We start from the raw sequence: 20,837 nt of genomic DNA, 5'->3' as shown, positions 1-20,837 counted from the left end.
GCATTAACCCTTAGACATCAATGCTAAACACTAAATGTACATGGAATCATTCTGTTATTTACATAATTACATTACGTCACCTGACCACTGTCACCTTCTCGAAGGTGATGGAAGTGTTGAAAACGGGCAAACGTAAGAATCTGAGACACTTTGACAAGAACCAAACTGTGATGTTCAAGACAACTGGGTCAGAACATCTCCAAAACATCAGGCATCCAGTCTTGTGGGGTTTTCCTGGTATGCAGTGATCATTTAGTGCCTACCAAAAGGGCTCAGAGGAAGGACAACCGTTGACCAGTGAAAGGGTCATGGTTGTCCAAGGCTCATTGATGCTCATGAAGGTGCTAACATGTTGGTGGTGCCAGATACCACAGAGGTCTTGTGGAGTCCATGCCTTGATTTATCAGGGTCCACACAATTGGTTTTAATGTTATGGCTGGTTGGTGTGTTTGATTTAAATGAATGCGTAGACACTCAACAGCGAATCTGTAAGTCAGTTCTCAGGGTGCCAAGTCTCACAGGTCTTGAAGTTGATAATCCCTCCAGCATGCTTAGTGACTTTAAGAGCCAGCTGTCTCCAGAAGGAAACCCTAATCTCTCTCATGCTTTGGCCGGCAAGGTTGACTGGCAGTTCTCGTTTCCAAAAGCCATGTCAATGATTGTGACAGACTGAGAGAGTGTAATTCACTGACCTGTTAGCTTGGGCGACACTACTGCAAGCCCAGGACGTTGTTATGGTATCCCAATCCAACAGTGATTAGATTTGAAGGGAGTATTCATTGAATTCTGGATCACCAATAGCTTTAATTCTACTGATTCATCAAATCCCTGCACTGGTGAGTCTTCCCACAACACACAGCGCATCCCTCAAAAGCAGACATTTTCTACTGTAAATGGTGCAGAAGTTATAGAGCTGCAGTAGCGCGCATGCTCATGCTCTGGGTGTACCACTACAGGTAGCCAGAACTTACACTAGGTGTCCAAATGTTTGTGGACACCCATTCTAATTAATGCATTCAGTTACTTTAAGTTGAAACAGATGTTTAATGCACAGACACATGCATCTAGTTTATGTAGAGAAGTGCTGGCAATAGAATAGGACTCTCTGGAGCAGATCAACATCATGAATCTATTGGCACCATGCTGCCTAATGCCAGGCATTGACTAAAGGGGTATAAAGCCCCCCAGCATTGAGCTGTGGAGCAGTGGAAGAACTGTGTTCTCTGGAATGATGGATGGTGGTGCTCCATCCGGTACTTTTGTTTGGGATGAGTTAGGAAGTTTGGAAATCATGAGGTAGGGTGAACTCTGATTTTGGAAGGAACAATGAACGAGCAGGTGTCCCAATACTTTTTCTGATCTAGTGTTAATCCAAAAGGGTTAAAAAGAACTGTATTACTGTACCTTTCTGACCAGAAATACAACTTGTGCAGGACTTGCGCAACAAAAGCAAGGCCACCACACAAATTCCTTCAAATGTCATCGATATATGGTAGATATCTGAAGGCATCCTGTGGTATCTGGAACCACCATTACTTCAGCAGCAGATCCTTTAAGTCCTGTAAGTTGTGAGGTGGGCGGGGCTTCCATGAACATCAGTGAGCCTTTGGCACCCCATGACCCTCTTGCTGGTTCACCTGTTGTCCTTCTTTGGAGCACTTTTGGTAGGTACTGACATCTGAAGACATCTGAAGACCTGCCTGAAGTTTTGGAGATGTTCTGACCCTCACAGTGTGGTTCTTACTGGCTACTGGCTGTGATAGAGGGAGTGAGGGCCACAATACCCAGCCCGAGGAAGCAAGGCCAGTAAACATGCAGCTTGTGTTGAACACTGACACCGCCTGTATATCTGGTATCTATACTTTCACTTTTTTTTGCCTTGTCGTCACTTTTGACAACAGTAACCAAAGCAAAAGTCTTCAGAGCTCTCTCAGGGACTCTTCTAGAGCTGTGAGTGCTGAGTATCTGTGACTTTATACCCAGCCCACAGTACTACCCCTCTCCGGAAACAGTAAGGAGGCTTGCCTGCCACATCCGGAGAGCCAGAGGAGCTGGGCTCCAGCCTAAAGCCTCACTGGAACAAGGTACACACTGTGAGCTTCAGAGCTTGAGCCTGCTGGTGGACTCAAGTTACCCCAATGGGGGACAGTGGGAGGGGACGGAGGTCTTACAGAGTTTTGAGTCCGGAGAGGGGAGGGAAGAAGGCATGGCGAGAAGGAACAGGCTAATGCAGACCAGGTTGCCTCTTTGAGATGAGACAGATTAGCTCCATCCTTCGAGTGCAAAAGACCTCAAATCCCTGATTAGACCCTCTATGCTTCAGGGTTTTCTTGTTTGTCAACAGAAATAGTGTATTAGCATGAGTGTTAGCATCTCTGAACATCTGTTCAAACCTCAGATCGACTCCTGAACTGCTCCACTTTCTACGGTGTAGGCCTCGGCTCCTGCCAGGGGGTGGACCTATATATTAGGCAGTAAGTAAACAGTCAGTTCTTGAAGGTGATGAAGGTGTTGAGGCAGGAAAAATGGACAAGCGTAAGAACCTAAGACACTTTGACAAGAACCAAACTGTGAGGTTCTAGACGACTGGGCCAGAACATTTCCAAAACATCAGGACAGGTCTTGTGGCATGTCCCCAGTATTCAGATGTCAAGGAAGGACAACTGCAGAACCAGTAAGATGATCTTGGGTGCCAAAGGCCCATTGACGCTCATGGAGGCCCTACCTTACAACTTACAGGACTTAAAGGATCTGCTAAAGTATTGATGGTGCCAGATACCACAGGACACCTTCAGATATCTACTAAAGCTTTACCAAATAAGCGTTTAAATGAAAATTGAAATAATAATAATAATAATAATGCTGCAAAATAGGATTGCTGGCTGCAATGCCACTGAAGAACAATATGCATTGCCCTCAAACATCTCAGTGGATGGTTTCTTAAAGCATCTTCAGTAAAATGGAAAGAAAGAACCTTTTTAAAGGTGAAAGAACCTACACATGATGGACCGTTCTAATTAAAGGAGTATATAGGACAGATTTTTAAAACCATTTAGGATCTTCAGGACTGTAAACTAATGCAGAATCAAGGTTTCCAGGAGTCATGCTCACTGGCTCAAGCTGAAAGGAAGGGATTAAGGAGAATAAAGCCATGTCCTTACAGACTGGTCAGACTTAGTCAGGAGATTCAGTAGAGGAATGGCAGAAATTGCAAAAAAGGTCCCCAACAAATGGCTACCAACCCAAGGAAAACACACTGGCTCATTACCCAGCCACTGGAGGAGTTCTATGGGAGAAATGAATGGTGTCCTTAGAGACGGAGTTCCAAGCTCTCTACATTTTGCTTTGTTCAATTTCCAGTCAAACAGCACAAATTCTCGATTCGCTGAGTGTTGGAGAAAAGGGCAAGCTGTGCCAAATGGTTGCTCAGTGGGTGCTATGGTGTTGCTAGGCTTCTAAGGTATATTAGGTGATAGGTCGGTTTCTAAAGCACTTCAGGTGGTTCCTCAGGTACTTCAGCTGGTTGCCATGGTGTGTCTTTGTGGTCACTAAGTGTACTAACAGAGATGACAGTGGTGATAGTTTTTATTATGTTATTTCTTTTAACCTTTTAAAATTAAATTAAATGGAGGCCAGGGGATAGCTCTACATCTCATGATCTGTTTCAGCACCTTGGACAGTCCTAACGCAGACCACAAAAGCCATTGACCAAGAAATCACACAATTGACCCATACTGACCTACAGATTATCAACTAAGTAGCGTTAATTAATTGCTTTACGGAGTTCTCTCATCAGAACTGTGCCGTGGACCCATCTGTTCCATCAGTAAGACACTAATTGGATTAAGGAGGTGCACGTTCCCACTGGGGCGAGACTGCCTTGGCTCTGAAGTTTCGAAGGGAAGCCGTGATTCACACAGGAGATGCCGTGGTGACTCATCAGGGCCAAGGTTTGGGATATTGGGTGGCTTCATAAAAGGATTTACTAAAGGATAGATGTCTAATGGAGACGATGGACATACGACTGACTCTGAAACACCCGGTGAAGATCATACCCTGGAGGAACAACAATTTTAGCATTGTGGAAAAGGAAGCGCCTCTTTCTGAGCAAGCGGAGATCTTCGTTGGAGTGTATCTGCTGGTGTTAGGTAGGCTTTGTTCTCAGTAGCAACATTGGCAAATTTGTAATTGAGCTGAGCTGTGGAGCAGTGGAAGAACTGTGCTCTCTGGAATGATGGATGGTGGAGCTCCATCCAATACTTTTGGGATAAGTTAGGGAGTTGAGGATGAGGTAGGGTGTTGATCATCCAACATCCTGACCTCAAAAACACTTCTGTCACTGAATGCAATCAAATCCTCACAGCAGTGCTCCTCTAAAATCTAGTAGAAAGTCATTACTCCTGGACAGTAGAGACAGTTATTCAAAGGAAAGCAGGATCAGCTCTTTTTTTATATCCTTGATTTCAGAAGAAACCAAGAATGAGCAGGTGTCCCAATACTTTTGTCCATATAGGGAATTTAAATATATATGGTTATATGAATATATATGAATCCCGCTTAACTCTGCATGCTGTATAAATCTGGCCTGTTAAAGTTTTATTATCCTGTGTTACAGGTTTGCTCTCATGGGTCGGCAACAGTATTGTGATACTGGTTCTTTACAGACAGAGACTCGTCCTTCAGCCTACAGATCTCCTGACGTTCAACCTCGCCATCTCTGATGCTGCTATAGCCGTGTTTGGCTACTCCAGAGGGGTCGTGGAAATGTTCAATGTGTTTAGAGATGATGGATATGTTGTTAAATGGATTTGGACTTGTCAGGTAAGACAGGATTGATCAATGTTTTGTTTGGTATTGTTTACAACACTGTGCAAAAGTCAGAGCCCCCCCCTCCCCCAATCATGAGTTTCAATTCTGGTTCAAACAGTCATTTAAGAGTTACTTATTTAATTCATTTAAATGTATTATTTTATAATAATAATACATACTAAATTACAAATGTAATTATATATTAAATAATATTATGAAATATATTAAATATTATCATTAAATAATAGCATAAAATATCAATTTAACATTCTTTTAGAACAAGATTTTTTTTAAAATAATTGTCAAAAAAACAAACCGATTTCGGTCAATTTTTAAAAAACTACAGCGCCCCCTCAGGTCCAGCTCTGCTATACATGAGAATGATATGGCTAAGTACTAAAGCACAAAAGCCGCTCACAATATGCAAATTAGTTCTGACACCTTGTTAAGGTTGAACTAGGGGTGGAGTTATCAGAAACCATGGGGTGGAGTTACGCTTCAATTAAAAGCTCTTCACTGTCAAATGGAAACAGATAGAATAAAACTCAATCACGCAAGACCTGGTAGACCACCAACAAGACCTCCGTCACAAAATCAAGCTCCACTCTCCCTTCAGATCTGAAAACATCTGTAGGTGTCCATCCTTCCACTGCGAGAAGTCGACTCAACGCTGTGAGAGGGTCTGAGAGGATGTGGATCTGATCAGGAAGCTCTTAATCAGAAAAGGAACAAGGAGGTTTGATCAAATCAAGCTGCTGACCACCCCAGACTCCAGACCTCAGCATTACTGAAAGGGCTTGGGATGAAGAATCTCTGAAAATACAGCAGCATGCATTGCTGACTCAGTTCTGCAAATGCACACACACAGCTTGTCAAGTCCCTTTAGAGAAGTACTGCCAATACAATAGGACTCTCTGGAGCAGATCAACATAGCCCTATTGGCACCATGCTGCCTAATGCCAGGCGTCGGCTAGAGGGGTGTAAAGCCCCCCAGCATTGAGCTGTGGAGCAGTGGAAGAACTGTGTTCTCTGGAATGATGGTGGTGGAGCTCCATCCAGTACTTTTGGGATGAGCTGGGGAGTTAGGGATGACAAGGTGTAGTGGTGGCCATCCAACATCCTGACCTCACTAACACGTCTGTCCCTTAATGCAATCAAATCCTCACAGCAATGCTATCTAGTAAAAAAAAAGCATTCTTCTTTGGACAGTAGAGACAGTTACTCCAACAAAAGCAGGAGAAACTAATACTTTTTCTAATACCCTTGATTCTAGAAGAAGCAATGAATGAGCAGGTGTCCCAATACTTTTGTCAATATAGCGTAAATAAATCCTGTCTTTTTTCCAAAGCTGGAAAATGAAGAACTTGGAGTGGAAATGGAAAAAATGAAGGGTCATCTCATGGTTCAGCACTGGACTAACTATAGAGCTGTAAAATGCAAATTCAGCAAATTGCTTCAGGTTCTGAAGGCTGCAGGAGTTCAGCTAATTCAGCTAATTCAGCCAATTCAGCTAATTAGATATATACAAGAGAATCCATCTGGGCGGGAGGTTAATCCGTAATCAGATTATAGCATTACTACTGTACTGGAGACCCCACATCACAAGTACTGTATACAAACACAATTTGCCCAAAACCTTTAAAGCAGGTTATCCCCACGTCCCTACAGACAGACCAAGCTGTAGCTCTGCTGCCGTTTAAAGCTAAACACTTCAGAAGCAGCTGGTTAAGTATAATACAGTATTGTTGTGTTCGCCAAATGTTTGTCCAGATCTGTTTTAAATGCCTGCTTTGTGCAAACCATGTTGGTTTTGGCTCAGTAGGCCGAACACTTTGCAGGTAAGTATCCTTGACCTTCTCAGTGGCGCTCATTAAAGTATTCAGACGGCTGTGATTCGGATCAGGACAAGTTCAGTTATTATCAAGGCAAGGAGTTGAAGGCCAAGTTTTACACTTCATCATCAGGTCATGCTGTCATTAGCACATCATCCCTGTCACACACACACAAAAAACTTGTATCTCCAAAACAGCAACACAGTCATAATAATCTTATGTTAATATTATGACCACCCCCTACATACTCAAACCGTATCCATCAGTTTCTCTGCAGACTCTGTAATCAGCCTGTTTGTTCTTCACCGGTCAGGACCCCACAGGACTGACCACCATAGAGCAGACTGTAGTATTTGGGTGGTGGGTTAGCATTCTCAGCACTGCAGTGACACTGACTGACTGACATGTTGGTGGCGAGTGTATTAGTAGTGTGTGTGTGTGTTGTGCTGGTGGTACGAGTGGATCAGACACAGCAGTACTGCTGGAGTTCTTAAACCCCTCAGAGTCCCTGCTGGACTGAGAGTAGTCCACAACCAGAAATATACAGCCGACAGCATCTTGTGGGCAGCAGCGTCTGCAGCAACAGATACAGAGCTCTGGCTTTACATCTACAAGCTGGACTAGCTAGGTAGGAGCAGTGTCCAATAGAGAGTGGACAGTGAGTGGACAGACAGACAGACACAGTGTTTAAGCTTTCCAGCAGCACTGCTGTATCTGATCGACTCGTACCACCAGCCCAACACACACACACACTACTACACACTAACACCACCAGGTCAGTCAGTCAGGGTCACTGCAGTGCTGAGAATGCTGACCCATCACCCAAATACTACAGTCTGCTCTGTAGTGGTCATGCAGATTTCTGTTCAACTCCTGTTCAACATCCAGAGAATTCGACTTTTCCTCTCTAGAGAGTCGCCCAGGTGCTCGTTCAGTCTCTCGTCACTTCGAGACTTGACCACTGCAGCTCTCTTCTTGCTGGACTTCCTCTGCGAACCATCAGGCCCCTGCAACTAATCCAGAATGCAGTGGTACAGGTGGTCCTCAACGTTCCTAAGTTCAGCCATGTTCAGCTCCTCCTCTGCTGCGTTCTGTTCTACAAAGCCAAGACTGGACCAGCCAGCCCCTCCGTACTTGAGGGTGATGGTCAAAAGCCGATCTGCACCGAGAGCCCTTCCAGCTTCAAGTACGGCTCGGCTCGACCCGCCATCCTTTAAGATTCACGGAAGACGAGCGTCCAGACTTTTTACTGTCCTGCACCGAAGTGGTGGAATGAGCTTCCCCTGGGTGTCCGAACAGCAGAGTCCAACACTCGCTGTCTTCAAACCCAGACTGAAGACCCTCCTCTTCTGAGAGGACTCAGGCGAAGAGAAGAGTACTATGGTCTCCATATTGACTAGTGTTTAGTAGAGTCTAAGATCAGAGGGAGCTTTAAATTTTAGTCTATTTAAACTAGCTGAGGAGTAAATAGTGAAGCACTTTTGTTAGTCTCTCTGGAGAAGAGCGTCTGCTAAATGCCTTAAACGTAAATGTAGTTTAAGGTTTTAAGTGTTTTAACTAAGCATCGCTGGGTGGGTCTTCTCTCAGAATCTCAGAAAGCCAGTGTCAAATAAACAGCCAGCAAGAGTAGGCTGGCCCTGTCAAACCATTTACCCCACAGCCTATAGCCAACTATGAAAACAGGCAGGGATAATGAACATTTAAGGCCTCCGATCCTACTCCTACACTACAACCATAGATTATCTCCTCACTATGACATCCATCAGTGACAAGACTTGGCACATCATGAAACAGCTCACATTGTCTTCATACTAAGCTCGGAATTTGCAGTGCATTTGTTAAGCTCCAGAATAGAATTCAGAGCTGGTGTGAGAGGTCCACATGTGGAGCCCTAGAAAAACACGCTTAGGAAACAATAACAGGCCAACGCCCAGCCCGTTCAGATCCAGAGAGATAAGTAAGCTCATATAGGCTCTGAATGTCTATAGGCTGCTGAACACATCCCTGTTCCATGAGCTCATCCATCAAACCTTCTTGAATTCTGAGACAGAGGGGAAATAGAGGGGTCAGAACCGGACCTCGCTCCATCAAAGACGGCCTGATTGGAGTATGGAGTGAATCAGTGATGTCCAATTCTGGCTCTGGAGGGTCCATGGACTCCAACTGGATGGGACAAGACAAAGCAGGTCGCTCTGCTTTATTGGAAACACTTGGGAAAGTGTGTTTGTTCGGGTTTGAAAAAATAACCATTCAAAAAAGTCAGGGAACCCCCATTCTGGTCCATCAAGAGATGCTGAGAACTTCCTCCTCAAACAGAGCACTGCCCTGATACCTTCATACCAGCCAAGAAATGACTGTAGATCAGTGGCCTCCAACCTTCTTCCTGGAGAGATTCAACTTCAGCCCTGCAGGGTTACGCTCTTCTCCAAAACAAATCACAGAAGAGCTTCACTGTTTACTCAGAAAATACCCTGAAACCTTATCTGGTTTGTATGGACTAGGATCCAGAAGATCCCTCTAATCTCAGACTCAAGTCACAAGTCAATATGGAGCCCATAATACTCTACTCTTCACCCAAGTACTCTCGGAAGAGGAGGGTCTTCAGTCTGGGTTTGAGGTCAGCGAGCGTTGGACTCTGCTGTTCGGACACCCAGGGGAAGTTCGTTCCACCACTTCTGTGCAGGACAGTACAAAGTCTGGTCGCTCGTCTTCCGTGGATCTTAAAGGATGGCGGGTCGAGCCGAGCCGTACTTGAAGCTGGAAGGGCTCTCGATGCAGATCGGCTTTTGACAATTGCCGTCAAGTACGGAGGGGTGTGCTGGTCCAGTCTTGGCTTTGTAGGCCAGCGTCAGGGGTTTGAATCTGATGAGCTGGGCAGCAGCTACAGGAAGCTACAGTAAAGAGAGAATGCAGCAGAGGAGGAGGAGCTGAACATGGCTGAACCTATCAAGTCTTCAAGTAATCAAGTTCTGATAGCAGTGATGAACTAGGGGTCTGGAGTTTGGGTTCTGGAGGGTCAGAATTTAAGTAGAATTAGGTGACTTCTCGGCTCAGTTTTGGTGCATAGCACAGTGGAAAATGGGAGGGTTCAGAAATGTTTCTGGGCAAATGGTTGAATATATTTAATGTTTTGATGTAGAAATACTTAATTATTATAATTATTTTTCAAGACAATTACAAAACTGTGATAAACAGCATCTTAACCTCATAAATATCAAGCTTTTTAATAGACCATGGTTTGCTGTTCTCGGCCTAGAAGTGTGAGATGTTTATTGAAAAAGGTATATACTTTATACCTTTAAAGGTATAGACTTTTTTTTTTTTTTACATATAATTTTAGGTTATATGTAATATATGTATATGTAACCCCCCCCCAGCAAGAGGCTGCCAGAATTACCTCTAGCAATCATAGATTGTTTAGGACCACCACACGGAATTTGCTTGATGGGGGGTGATAATTCTCATAAGCCCCCATAAATACAATTCTCTTAGATTCAGATCTCAGAAATACAGATTTTACACACATAAGGCCAAAGGTAAAGCTTCCCAGGGAGGAGCAAACACTGGTCAGTTTATTTTAAAGGGCTTGGCCCAAATTTTGATTTTGAGACTGTCCAGGGGGCCAGGGGGATAATTAAGGAGTCCTGGACCCCCGGGGACATTGTGTATTTCACACTTTGCTGGTAACTAACCACTGAGTTAAAGCTGGGAAATGACTGTGTAGACTAAACTCCTCTGTGCTCGTAAACGTCTTAACTATTAGCTCTGCAGCTGCGCTCTCAATGGGCCGATTCACAATTACAGAAACAGGGATGTGCTGAGGTTCTCTCAAGCGACCGGGAGGTTAGCCTGTTACCCTGATATCAGGCTGATATCTCCAGCAGAAGAGAACCTTGAAGAGCCCCTGTGGTGGTTTATTTGGCCCCCTTGTGTAACTGACCTTGCCAGCAGGCCTGGGACGGAGTGACACAGTGGTGGGATTGGTGGGGAACTGAAGTGAGAGAGAGTGAGAGAGAGGGGGCGGGAGCGAGTCAGGCATGTGAGAAGCATTAAAAGATTACGGCACCAGCGTGACAGGACATGAACAGGTACATGCAGTGCTGACCTCACTGCTTTTGCATTCCACCTGCATCTCCATGCACTCTGACAGGACGTGGCGAGAGGCAGCAGGTCTCTCTGCTCTATTGGAAACATTTGGGAAAGCTTGTTTGGTCAGGTTTGAGAAAATAGCCATTAAAACGTTGCTCCGTCTAGTCCATTGTCAAGAAGCACTGAGAACGTCCTCCTCCAACAGTGCACTGCCCTGATACCTTCATACCAGCAAAGTAATGACTGTAGAGGAGTCAGCCCATTCAACTCCCAGCCAAAATCGAACGCTGGAAATGTCCAGGCAATCCAGACGTTCTGAAGGCAGCGATGAGGTAGGAGTCTGGAGCAGGGTTGGAGACCACAGCTGAGGGTACAAGGTGGCTATACCTAATAAAGCAGTCCAAGCAGCCTGGGGTTCTCCATGTTAATTGTGACATGTGGGATCATCTAGGAAGCAGTGGTCCATTGCAGTAGTCTGAGGTGTAATCGTCAGTAATGCAGTAGAGTTGGAGGATGCTGGCTGTAGAAGATTACCGTTTAAAGAAGCTCAGGAGATATCAGGGTTAAGGACACATGCTGTGGTGTGAAGCAGCCTCGCATGATGCAGTGAGGCTGTGAGTGAGGATGAGGATTTGTCACCAGCACCGGCTCCCTGCAGTCTGTCTTGTTGGCTGCAGTTCAGAAAGGTCAATAGGTCAATAGGTTAAATTTTCGGTGGGCCGAACCAGTTGGGGTACGGCGCTCCCCCAGGTTTCAGAGGCAAACAGTGAACACTTATCTCACCGGGTCAGGAGATACCAGGGGACGCCCTGAGGCCGGAGCACTGTGATATCGGATACAGACAAAAACAAACAGGCCTAGAAACAGGAGAGCTGGAACCGTAACCTAGGCAACAAATGAGGCCTTGCTTTCCTTAGGGCACGCTTTACACTTCTGTGACTGAACTGAACTTCATCCGTGACTGTGGACTGACTAATATTAGCAGCAGTAGTAATAGTAGTATCATACCAACCACCTACGATACCATAGCAACCACCTAAGATGCCATAAACTCCTAGCAATCACTTACCCACCCCAGGGAACATGTAGCAAGACCCTAGCTACTTCAGCAATTTCTTAGCAAATACCTAGCAACACCACAGCAGCCACCAAGGATACCATAGCAGCCACCTAGCATTACCGTGGCCTCCTAGCGACTACATAGCAGCACCACAGACTTCTAGAAACTACAATCACTTTGTAGCACCTTTGCAACCACCTGGAATACTATAACAACTGCATAGCAACAACTAGCAACAAGTTGTGATACCAGTGCAACCACTCAGTGGTTTCATGCCAGCTAACACACAGAGCAAGAGCCTAGTTACTTCAGCAATGCAACCATTCAACCATTGTTTATAAAATATAAAAAATTTAAACACAATTATATAATTTACATTTTGAAATGAATAAATATGCATATTAATATATTTTTTGTGTACACCAGAAATGCACACAAATTCCCAGAAATTCACAAAATTTCACTGATATTTACATTTTTATTTAAAAATTTAAGATTCTGTCTCTTTCTTTCTCACTCTCTCACTCTCTCTCTTACACTCTCGCTCTCTCTGGCGCTCTCACACACACTCTCTCTCTCTCTCTCGCTCTCACACTCGCTCTCACACTCGCTCTCACACTCGCTCTCACACTCGCTCTCACACTCGCTCTTACACTCGCTCTTACACACTCTCTCTTTCTGTCTCTCTTTCTCTTACTCGCTCTCACACTCGCTCTCTCTTACACACTCACTCTCTCTCTCTCTTACACACACTCTCTCTCTTACACACTCTCTCTCTCTTACACACTCTCTCTCTCTCTCTCTCTCTCTCTAGGTGAATGGCTTTCTGACGCTGCTCTTCGGTCTGGCCAGTATGAACACCCTTACTGTCATCAGCATCACCAGATACATCAAAGGCTGCCACTGGAATAAAGGTGAGAAATGGACACTGAGGAGTCCAGAGAAAGAGTCTGACAGAGCTTGATCGAGATCAGCTGGAGCTCAGAGGTCTTGTTCTACTTGTTCTACAGACGTCAGTGGAGCTGACCTCTCCAGACAGTACTTCTGGGATACGTCTGAGTGGCATTTCTTATCTAGAACTAACTATCCTTCATACCCATCATTACCTGACCTCACTAGTGCTCTAATGGCCGAATGCCATCAAATCCAGATGGAAATGTTCCAAAATCTAGCCTACGTTCTTTGCAGGAAAAGGGACAACACACAACATATTATTAGCCTTGATCTCAAAAGCAGCTATTTAGGAATAGGTGTCCACAAACTTTTTTGGACTGACAAAATTGTCAAAATTGAAAGGGTTACTTCCATGCACAAACCTTGCATCTCCGTTTTTCACTGTTTGACATAATGTGAATCAGTCAGTTGTTCTTATTACCCTTGGTAAAGGTGTCCACAAACTTTTGGGCATACGGTTAATATATAAGTTTATATAATAAAACCCAATATTCACCGAGAGGAAATGATGTCAGTTGATTTTCCCCCTCCTGAGGTGCAGAGGCAGTGTGGGCCATGTCTGCAGTCCGTCTTTCACTGGGTAAACCCTGCACGGGCGGTTAAGCTGAGCAAAGGCCTTATTGTTCCTAAAATGCCACAGAGTGACATTCATAACTGAGCAAGAATGTCAGACTTTAAGCTTTTCCATTTGTTTTGACAAATGATAGCGTTGGTGACTCCACCCACAGGAATTCTCCTGCAAGTGTAAAACAACAACCAGCTCAATGTCATACCTTGGCAATGAACTTCTATGAGGTGGCCTGGTTCCTAGACAGCTCAGTGCTCAAGGATTTTGAGGAACGCTCTCAGCAGGGACGTCACGATCAGACTGTTTTGCCCCCCAATCCAATCAGAGTCTCTTAAAGATCAGATTGGATCGATATCAGATGATGCTCAGCATTGTGTTTGTATAAATAATATAAATAATCCAGTCCTAGGGTTTAGATCAGACGAGCTGCTGATTAATGGGTTCAGTAAAATCTCTTTATTTTCAGTCTCAGATTCTATAATCAGACTTTCTGGACTGTCTGATTTAGTTTAGTCGAGACATTAAATCTTAAAATCACTGTTTTATAGTGTTTAATATCTTATAATCCAGTCTGATCTCCTCCCTGACCAATCAGCTCCCAGCTCCTTTACAACACTGCAGTCTGATCACTTCCTCTGTGTGTGTGTATGAGTGTGTGTGTAGTGGTACACACTCTGGACTGGTATCTGTGGTTATTGTTGGTCTACTGGTGTGTAGTAACTGGTTTATAGTGGGTGAATGTGCTGTGTGTGTGATAGCATTGTGTTAGCATTAGCATTAGCCTCCACTCGGTTCTGAATGGGTTCTTCAGTGCTGGTTTATAAACAGAGAAAGGCGAGTGAGCGGTTCTGCGGTTCTCCCGCTGGTAAAACAGAGCGTTTCAGTGTGAGTTTTATAAAGGGTCAGATATTATGGTCTGTTTTCAGGTTCCTCTGTAAAATAGCTCCACACTGCAGAACCTCAACTCCTTTATTTACCTTCTGAGAACGTCCACACTGCTGCTGCTGCTGATGCAGCCGGCTGGGAATAATGTCCGTTAGTGGAGCTTTGAGGACACCAGATGGCGCTCTGAGCACTGTGATTAAAACAAAGAGTTGGAACTTGATCGAGATTAAAATAAACAATTCCTGACCCATTTAAAAATAAGTCTGGATCACAGAGATATCTCTAGTCCACAGGTCTAGTTTTAATGTCTCACGTGAACCTCAGACATTAAAACTGGACCTGAGAACATTCTTCAAGAACGAAAAGCTCTTGAAGAACGTTCTTGTATCTAGTCGATCCACACCAAGAGCCCTTCCAGCTTCAAGTACGGCTCGGCTCGACCCGCCATCCCTTAAAATCCACGGAAGACGAGCGTCCAGACTTTTCTCTGTCCTGCACTGAAGTGGTGGAGCGAACTTCCCCTGGGTGTCCGAACAGCAGAGTCCAACACTCGCTGTCCTCAAACCCAGACTGAAGACCCTCCTCTTCTGAGAGGACTTGAGGAGGAGGTGAAGAGTAGAGTACTATGGTCTCCATATTGACTTGTGTTTAGTAGAGTCTAAGATTAGAGGGATCTTCAAATTCTGGTCTATTTAAACTAGCTGAGGTTCTTCTGGAGTAAAGAGTGAAGCTCTTTTGTAAGTCGCTCTGGAGAAGACCGTCTGCTAAATGCCTTAAATCTACATTTTTAGTCTCTGAAGCATTGGTTAAAGCCCTGAATCGTCCAATCTAAACCTTGAATCCAGATTCCGGTCCTGTATTTTGTTCTCGTTGGAAGTCACACCTGCCAAGGATTACTAAATTCAGACCTGGAAACTGGACTCTAGCTCCAGATTTAAAGACCTCTGGGTTGGATAGTCACCCTGAGACATTACAACTGGACCTGAGAAAAACTGGACCTAATGTCTCAAGGTTTTTCAGGGTGACTCTTTAACCAATACCTGAACTTTAGACACTGGAACTGAGCCTCAAAACGAGCAGCTCTTGAAGAACATTCCCAGATCCAGCTTTAGTGACTAAAGTTCACGGATTGCTAAAAGAGTCACCCTGAGAAATCTTAAGCCCATCTTCAAAATCCGAACTGACCAGACTTACCTCTTTCTCGATGTGTGTCCACAGCATATTGCATCAACAGGAGCACCATCTCCATATCCATAATCTGCATCTGGATGGGAGCACTCTTCTGGTCTATGGTGCCTCTGCTAGGTTGGGGAAGTTACACAGGTGAATGTGTGAAGTCTTCTTCATAACTAAATCATATATAGACTAATCAGCCAAAACATTAAAACCACCAACCTAACATTGTATAGATCCCCTCGTGCTTTTTCAAGGCATGGACTCCACAAAACCTCTGAAGGTGTCCTGTGGACTCCACAACACCAAGACATTAGCAACAGGACCTTCAAGTCCTGCGAATTGGGAGGTAGGGCCTCCATGAGCTGGTCACTGGTTCACCAGTTCAAGTACTGACCAGTGCATAAACCAGCGAACACCCCACCCCCAAGTCCTGCTTGATGTTTTGAAGATGTTCTGACCCAGTCGTCTAGAACATCACAGCTTGGTTTTTGTCAAAGTGTCTCAGATTCTTCCTCTTCAACACATCACCCTCAAGAACGGACTGTTCTAGACTTGCTGCCTAATATATCCACCCCTAAAACAGGACCCACTGGAACCAGATCAATCAGCCGTCAGTGGTTTTAATGTTGTGGCTCATCAGTGTAAGTAATGAACCAAGCTCTCAGTCTCTTTATGGTATTAATTCTGGCCCTTTCGCAGACCGTGGCTACGGCACCTGTGAGGTAGACTGGTCCAAAGCCAACTACTCCACCATATACAAGTCCTTCACCATCTCAGTCCTCACCTCATGCTTCGTCATCCCTGTGCTGCTCATGCTACTGTCCTACGCGTCCATCATAATCACGGTGAAGAGCAGCAATGCCATGTCAGCTGACGGCTACTTCTCTGAAAGACAGAGGAAAGTGGAGAGAGATGTAACGAGGGTAAGTATGATGGACAGCATTCATAAGCCTGCTTGACACCTACATAAGCCCTTCAGGGCAACTGCCAAACATGCACAGTGCAGAGCATTAGCAGTCACAAAGTGCTATGGCAAATGAAACCCACTGTATGGTGGTAAGACAAGCAATCAAAAACCCCCGTATGACCGAAGAACCTGCATGAAGGTCCAGCTGAGTCCAGAGGGAGGCGCACTGTTCTACTGTGCAGCTTATCTTAATCTATATGCAGAGTTTACCTGCAACCTCAACACTAAACCCCATGTCTGAAGAGCTATAGAACATCTGGAGAAGCCAGATGGATGCTGTGGATGGCAAAACATACTTCTGGCCCAACACAATTGGCCACAATTGGTCGCTGCCATGCAAAAACCTTGCATCTCCACTTTTGTCGTGTTTCACTTTTTGACAAAATGTGAATCTGGCAGTTGTTTTTTACATTGCATAAGAATTTCACGATGAACAGACTAATAGAAATGCTCCAAAATGACTTGGAATGAAAACTTTTTACATCGACTTCTATTGAGGGTTAAGAAGGTTTTTCCCTTCTCCTGTAAAGTTTAAATTTTTGCGCAACATTAAAAGATCCTTATAAAAAACATGAACTGTGATAACAAGGATGCCCAAACTTTTGCAATGGACTGACTGTATATAAGACTTTCATGACAAAGGCAAATCTCATCAGCGTCAATTGCCATAAAAGCAGTTTTTTAATTTGCATAAATATTTACCTCAGAAAGTGTTATAACAGCTGAAAACAACCCTTTGGAATAAGCCTTTATAAAGGGTATATAAACAGGTTAGTAATTTCACTGTAGATCTATTGGATCATATAATTTTCTTTACAGTTATTAAAATAACTTACAGTGCAATATTGTAAATTTACAGTATCCAGTATTGTGAATTTAGCAGCCAGTAATGTACTGTACTGTAATTTTACAATAACTAGTACTGTATATACACAGGATCATATTGTAGATTTCACCTAGCTGTTATTTTTAGTTCTGTAAAAATAAAAAATCATATTTACAGTCTCAAAATGTAAATTTACTATACTGGAAACAAAACATGTCAGTAATTCACCGTAAATATTAGTCATTGTGACTGTAAATCTGTAACAGCCCTGTTACACTACACCACCTATGCACTTGTTTCCGAAGGCATATTACTTTATAACTGTCAATAAAGACTCATTTCAATTGTTATGATAGGTTTATGTACACTATACGGCCAAAAGTATTGGGACACACCTCTTAATCACTGAATCAGGTGTCTGATTCAGTCCCATTCAGCCACAGATGTATAAAATCCAGCCTCTAGTCCTGCAGTCTGCCTTTCTTCCACACATCAGTGAAAGAACGGGAGGTTCTGAAGAGCTCACTGACCTCCAGCGTGGTTCTGTATGTAATAGGAGACACCGCTGCACCAACAACAACAAGTCAGCCGGTGAACTTTAGACCTTCCCTCCTAGATCTTCCTCCATCAGCTGTGAGTGGTGTTATTATTGAACAGTGGAAGAGTTTAGGAGGAACAGCTCACAGAGAGCAGCTCAGCCACCGAGTGTCTGTCAGACCACGTAAAGTTACAGAGCGGGGTCAGGGCCGAGTGCTGAGCTCAGAGCAGAGTGCAGAAAAGCCTCCAACTGACTCAGTAACTGCAGCAGAGCTCCAGACCTGCTGCTGCTGCTGGTAGAGCTTAGAGCAAAGAGGGACCAGCTCCATAATAATACAGCCTATGGGTTTAGAATGAGAGGTCAGAAAAGCTCCTGTAGGTGTCCCAATACTTTATATGCAGACTAGACTTTATAGAAGCTAAAAGTAGAAGCTATGAACCACTACTGGATCAAAAGCACACATTCTATCGTAGTTCTCAGAGCATCATTCACACGTAATCAGCTCTCTTCAGCAAAGCTGGGTGGTATGTCAAGCCAGGGCTATCATTTCCTGGAGCCAACACCAACTGACTCATTCACAAGCGCCCTAAATATAGTTGGGAAAACCGGCTCTCGCCAACCGAAAGCCTAATCACAAGCTGTCGCATCAGCCAGTGTACAAAGAGTCTCTTAAAGTTGTCTGACAACCCGCAGACTTGATGTCATGTGGCGAGAACATCGCACTCGGACTCATTCATGGTTGCTTCGGGAGTACCAACATGTCAGTATGGTCCAACAGCTGCTGGAATTCAGGCAAAACCATTAGCCAGGCCTCCCGTGCCAGAGGCTATGGTAGAAAATAGCCATAATTAACTGCCGTGGGTTTGAAGAAGTCTGGATTTGGTACAGAGCAAACACACAAAGGGATCCAAACGCCACGCTTAAAAGTGTAGTAGTCCTTATTTTCTGTGTGGTTGAGGATCAGTAGTTTGCTCATTACAGAACAGGCCCAGTCAGCAAATCCAACATGGCTGGAGATGGACTGATATCAGAGTAACCTGCTGGAATCAGTGTGAACTTACTGCACTTGTCATCACAGTACTGTTTCTAACATACAATATATATATATGTCCAAATGTTTGCGGACACCCCTTCTAATGAACGCATTCAGCTACCCATTGCTGACACTTCTCTTCCTGACTCTCATGAACATGAACCTACTGGCACCGTGCTGCCTAATACTAGGTGTGGGCTAGATGGGGACTAGGCTTTGAGCTGTGGAGCAGTGGAATGATGGATGGTGCTCCATCCAATACATTTGGGATGAGTTGGAGAGTTAGGGATGGGGTGGGGTGGGGATCTTAGCACTCTTGTTGCTGTCTAATCTAGTACAAATCCTTCTTACCTGGACAGTAGAGACAGTTATTCCAACAAAAGCAGGATCAACTCTTTAATATCATTGATTTCAGAAGAAACACTGAAAGAGCAGGTGTCCCAATACTTTTGTCCATATAGCGTTCATCATTAAATACAGACACAGTTGCTGTAAATTGCAATTAGGCACTGATTATAAATGATTATCGGCGACTAAACCTATATTTATTTTAATTATTTATGATATAGGTTTATTTATAATATTTATAAATATTTTTGTTATAATACAGTTAATCGTCTTATAGTAATTTTCAGAATCATAATCTGGTGGTCATCCGGTCTTTGAAATGCATGCTGTAGGGTAATCAGAGTTTTATGGTGTTGTTAAATCGGTAACATGCAAAAAAACACCTGACTTAGATTAGAGACTACAAAGCAGCCAATTACTGTAATTATTATTCCGATTAATTGTATGTGGTTGTTGATCTAACCGTCACTAACTAGCTTTTCTACATCATATTTCCAGGTCTCCATGGCAATTTGTACGGCCTTCACGCTGGCCTGGTCTCCCTACGCAGTGGTGTCCATGCGGTCGGCTTGGGGCTTGCCCGTGCCCAGCATGACCAGCATCTTCGCCCGTCTCTTGGCCAAGTCTGCTTGTTTCTACAACCCGATCATCTACCTCACCATGAGCGCCAAGTTCCGCAAGGACGTCGCCACCCTCATGCCTTGCTCGAGCGAACCCAGGGAGGTTGTCCGTCTTCAGCAATTCAAACCCCTCAAAGCCAAAGCTGAGCCGGAGCCCGTTTGCCCACAGCAGGGAGAGGCCGACCAAGCCAAGCTGGAGATAGTGGTGGACGACAAAGACTCTGGGGTTAACAGCCCTCTTCACACGCCGCCCTTGGTCAGCAAGGAGGTCTTCCACATCCCCTCTGGTCTGGCAGAGATCGAAAGCGACAAGCTTTGAATGACTGCCTCTCGTTTGTTTTGTAAAAGTTTAACTTGAGTGAACTTTTGCTACTTGAGTCCTCATCGCTCATCTTCTGAGGTTTACAGCCACCGCATTGATCACTGCTGCGTTTTCTGATTGATAATATTAATAAAATATTTTGGTCCTCAAAAGAAATTCTATGCAATTCTAAAAAAAGTCACGAAGAACGTCGTCCGGTTAGACACATTTCAGGTTCTGTCTTATGAAGATCTTCCCAATGTCTAATAACATCTGCTGTACTTCACCAGTATCAGCACAGCCCTGACCAATCACAAGGCTAACATGGCTCCGCCCTCTCTTCAAGTCTGAGCACCCTGGAGCGTTAAGGCTAGCTAAACCTGCCGATTTAAAGCTTGGGCCGCAGGTCGAGGGGTACATGAGACAGGTACATGGGGGGCAGCTGCTCCCCTGGCCGTGGCTCGAGCCTGTATCTATATATGGGCTGCTAACTCGGTTCCAGATATCAGAACCTCAGTATTAAGACCACACCCAGACCCAGACCGTTCTCAGAGAGGCGTGAGGACAGCACTGTGGTGATTTTTTAAGGAGAGGTTTATCAGATTTCTGTGTCCTAATGAAACTCCCAGGGGCTCTAGAACACACTCCTCAAAGAGCAATAGAGCCCCAAAACGGGTTCCCCCACTGTTACAAAGAGGCCTTTCTTTTTAGAGTGTACTCAAAACACAGGATAGCAGTCTATCCTTTGGTTGTTGTTTTTGCTATAAACATAACTAAATTGTCCCACAATGCAATGCAAATGTCCAATCTGGCAACCAAGCCAGTGAATGA

The 20,837-nt window shown here is 44.4% G+C and overlaps 1 protein-coding gene across 1 annotated transcript; it reads left to right on the top strand.

The window, feature by feature from the left end:
* Positions 1-4,003: 4,003 nt before the first annotated feature.
* LOC140547025 (opsin-5-like) lies at positions 4,004-20,024 on the top strand. The gene is made up of 6 exons (XM_072670509.1): positions 4,004-4,148; positions 4,616-4,821; positions 12,605-12,704; positions 15,416-15,520; positions 16,073-16,296; positions 19,584-20,024. The coding sequence occupies exons 1-6, from the start codon at positions 4,004-4,006 to the stop codon at positions 20,022-20,024; spliced, it is 1,221 nt and encodes a 406-aa protein (XP_072526610.1).
* Positions 20,025-20,837: the final 813 nt, after the last annotated feature.

This window comes from Salminus brasiliensis, chromosome 24, assembly GCF_030463535.1.
Source record: "Salminus brasiliensis chromosome 24, fSalBra1.hap2, whole genome shotgun sequence".
NCBI classification, from domain to species: Eukaryota; Metazoa; Chordata; class Actinopteri; order Characiformes; family Bryconidae; genus Salminus; species Salminus brasiliensis.
Note: the sequence above shows the minus strand (reverse complement) of the source record. Positions and strands in the feature narration are given on the sequence as shown.

What these genes read in the sequence shown, in the direction of transcription:
- LOC140547025 (XM_072670509.1), top strand. Translation starts at nt 4,004, where the DNA reads ATGGAGACGATGGACATACGACTGACTCTGAAACACCCGGTGAAGATC. An exon ending in AGGTTGGGGAAGTTACACAG is followed by an intron (nt 15,521 to 16,072) that starts GTGAATGTGTGA and finishes GCCCTTTCGCAG; the next exon opens with ACCGTGGCTACGGCACCTGT. An exon ending in TGGAGAGAGATGTAACGAGG is followed by an intron (nt 16,297 to 19,583) that starts GTAAGTATGATG and finishes TCATATTTCCAG; the next exon opens with GTCTCCATGGCAATTTGTAC.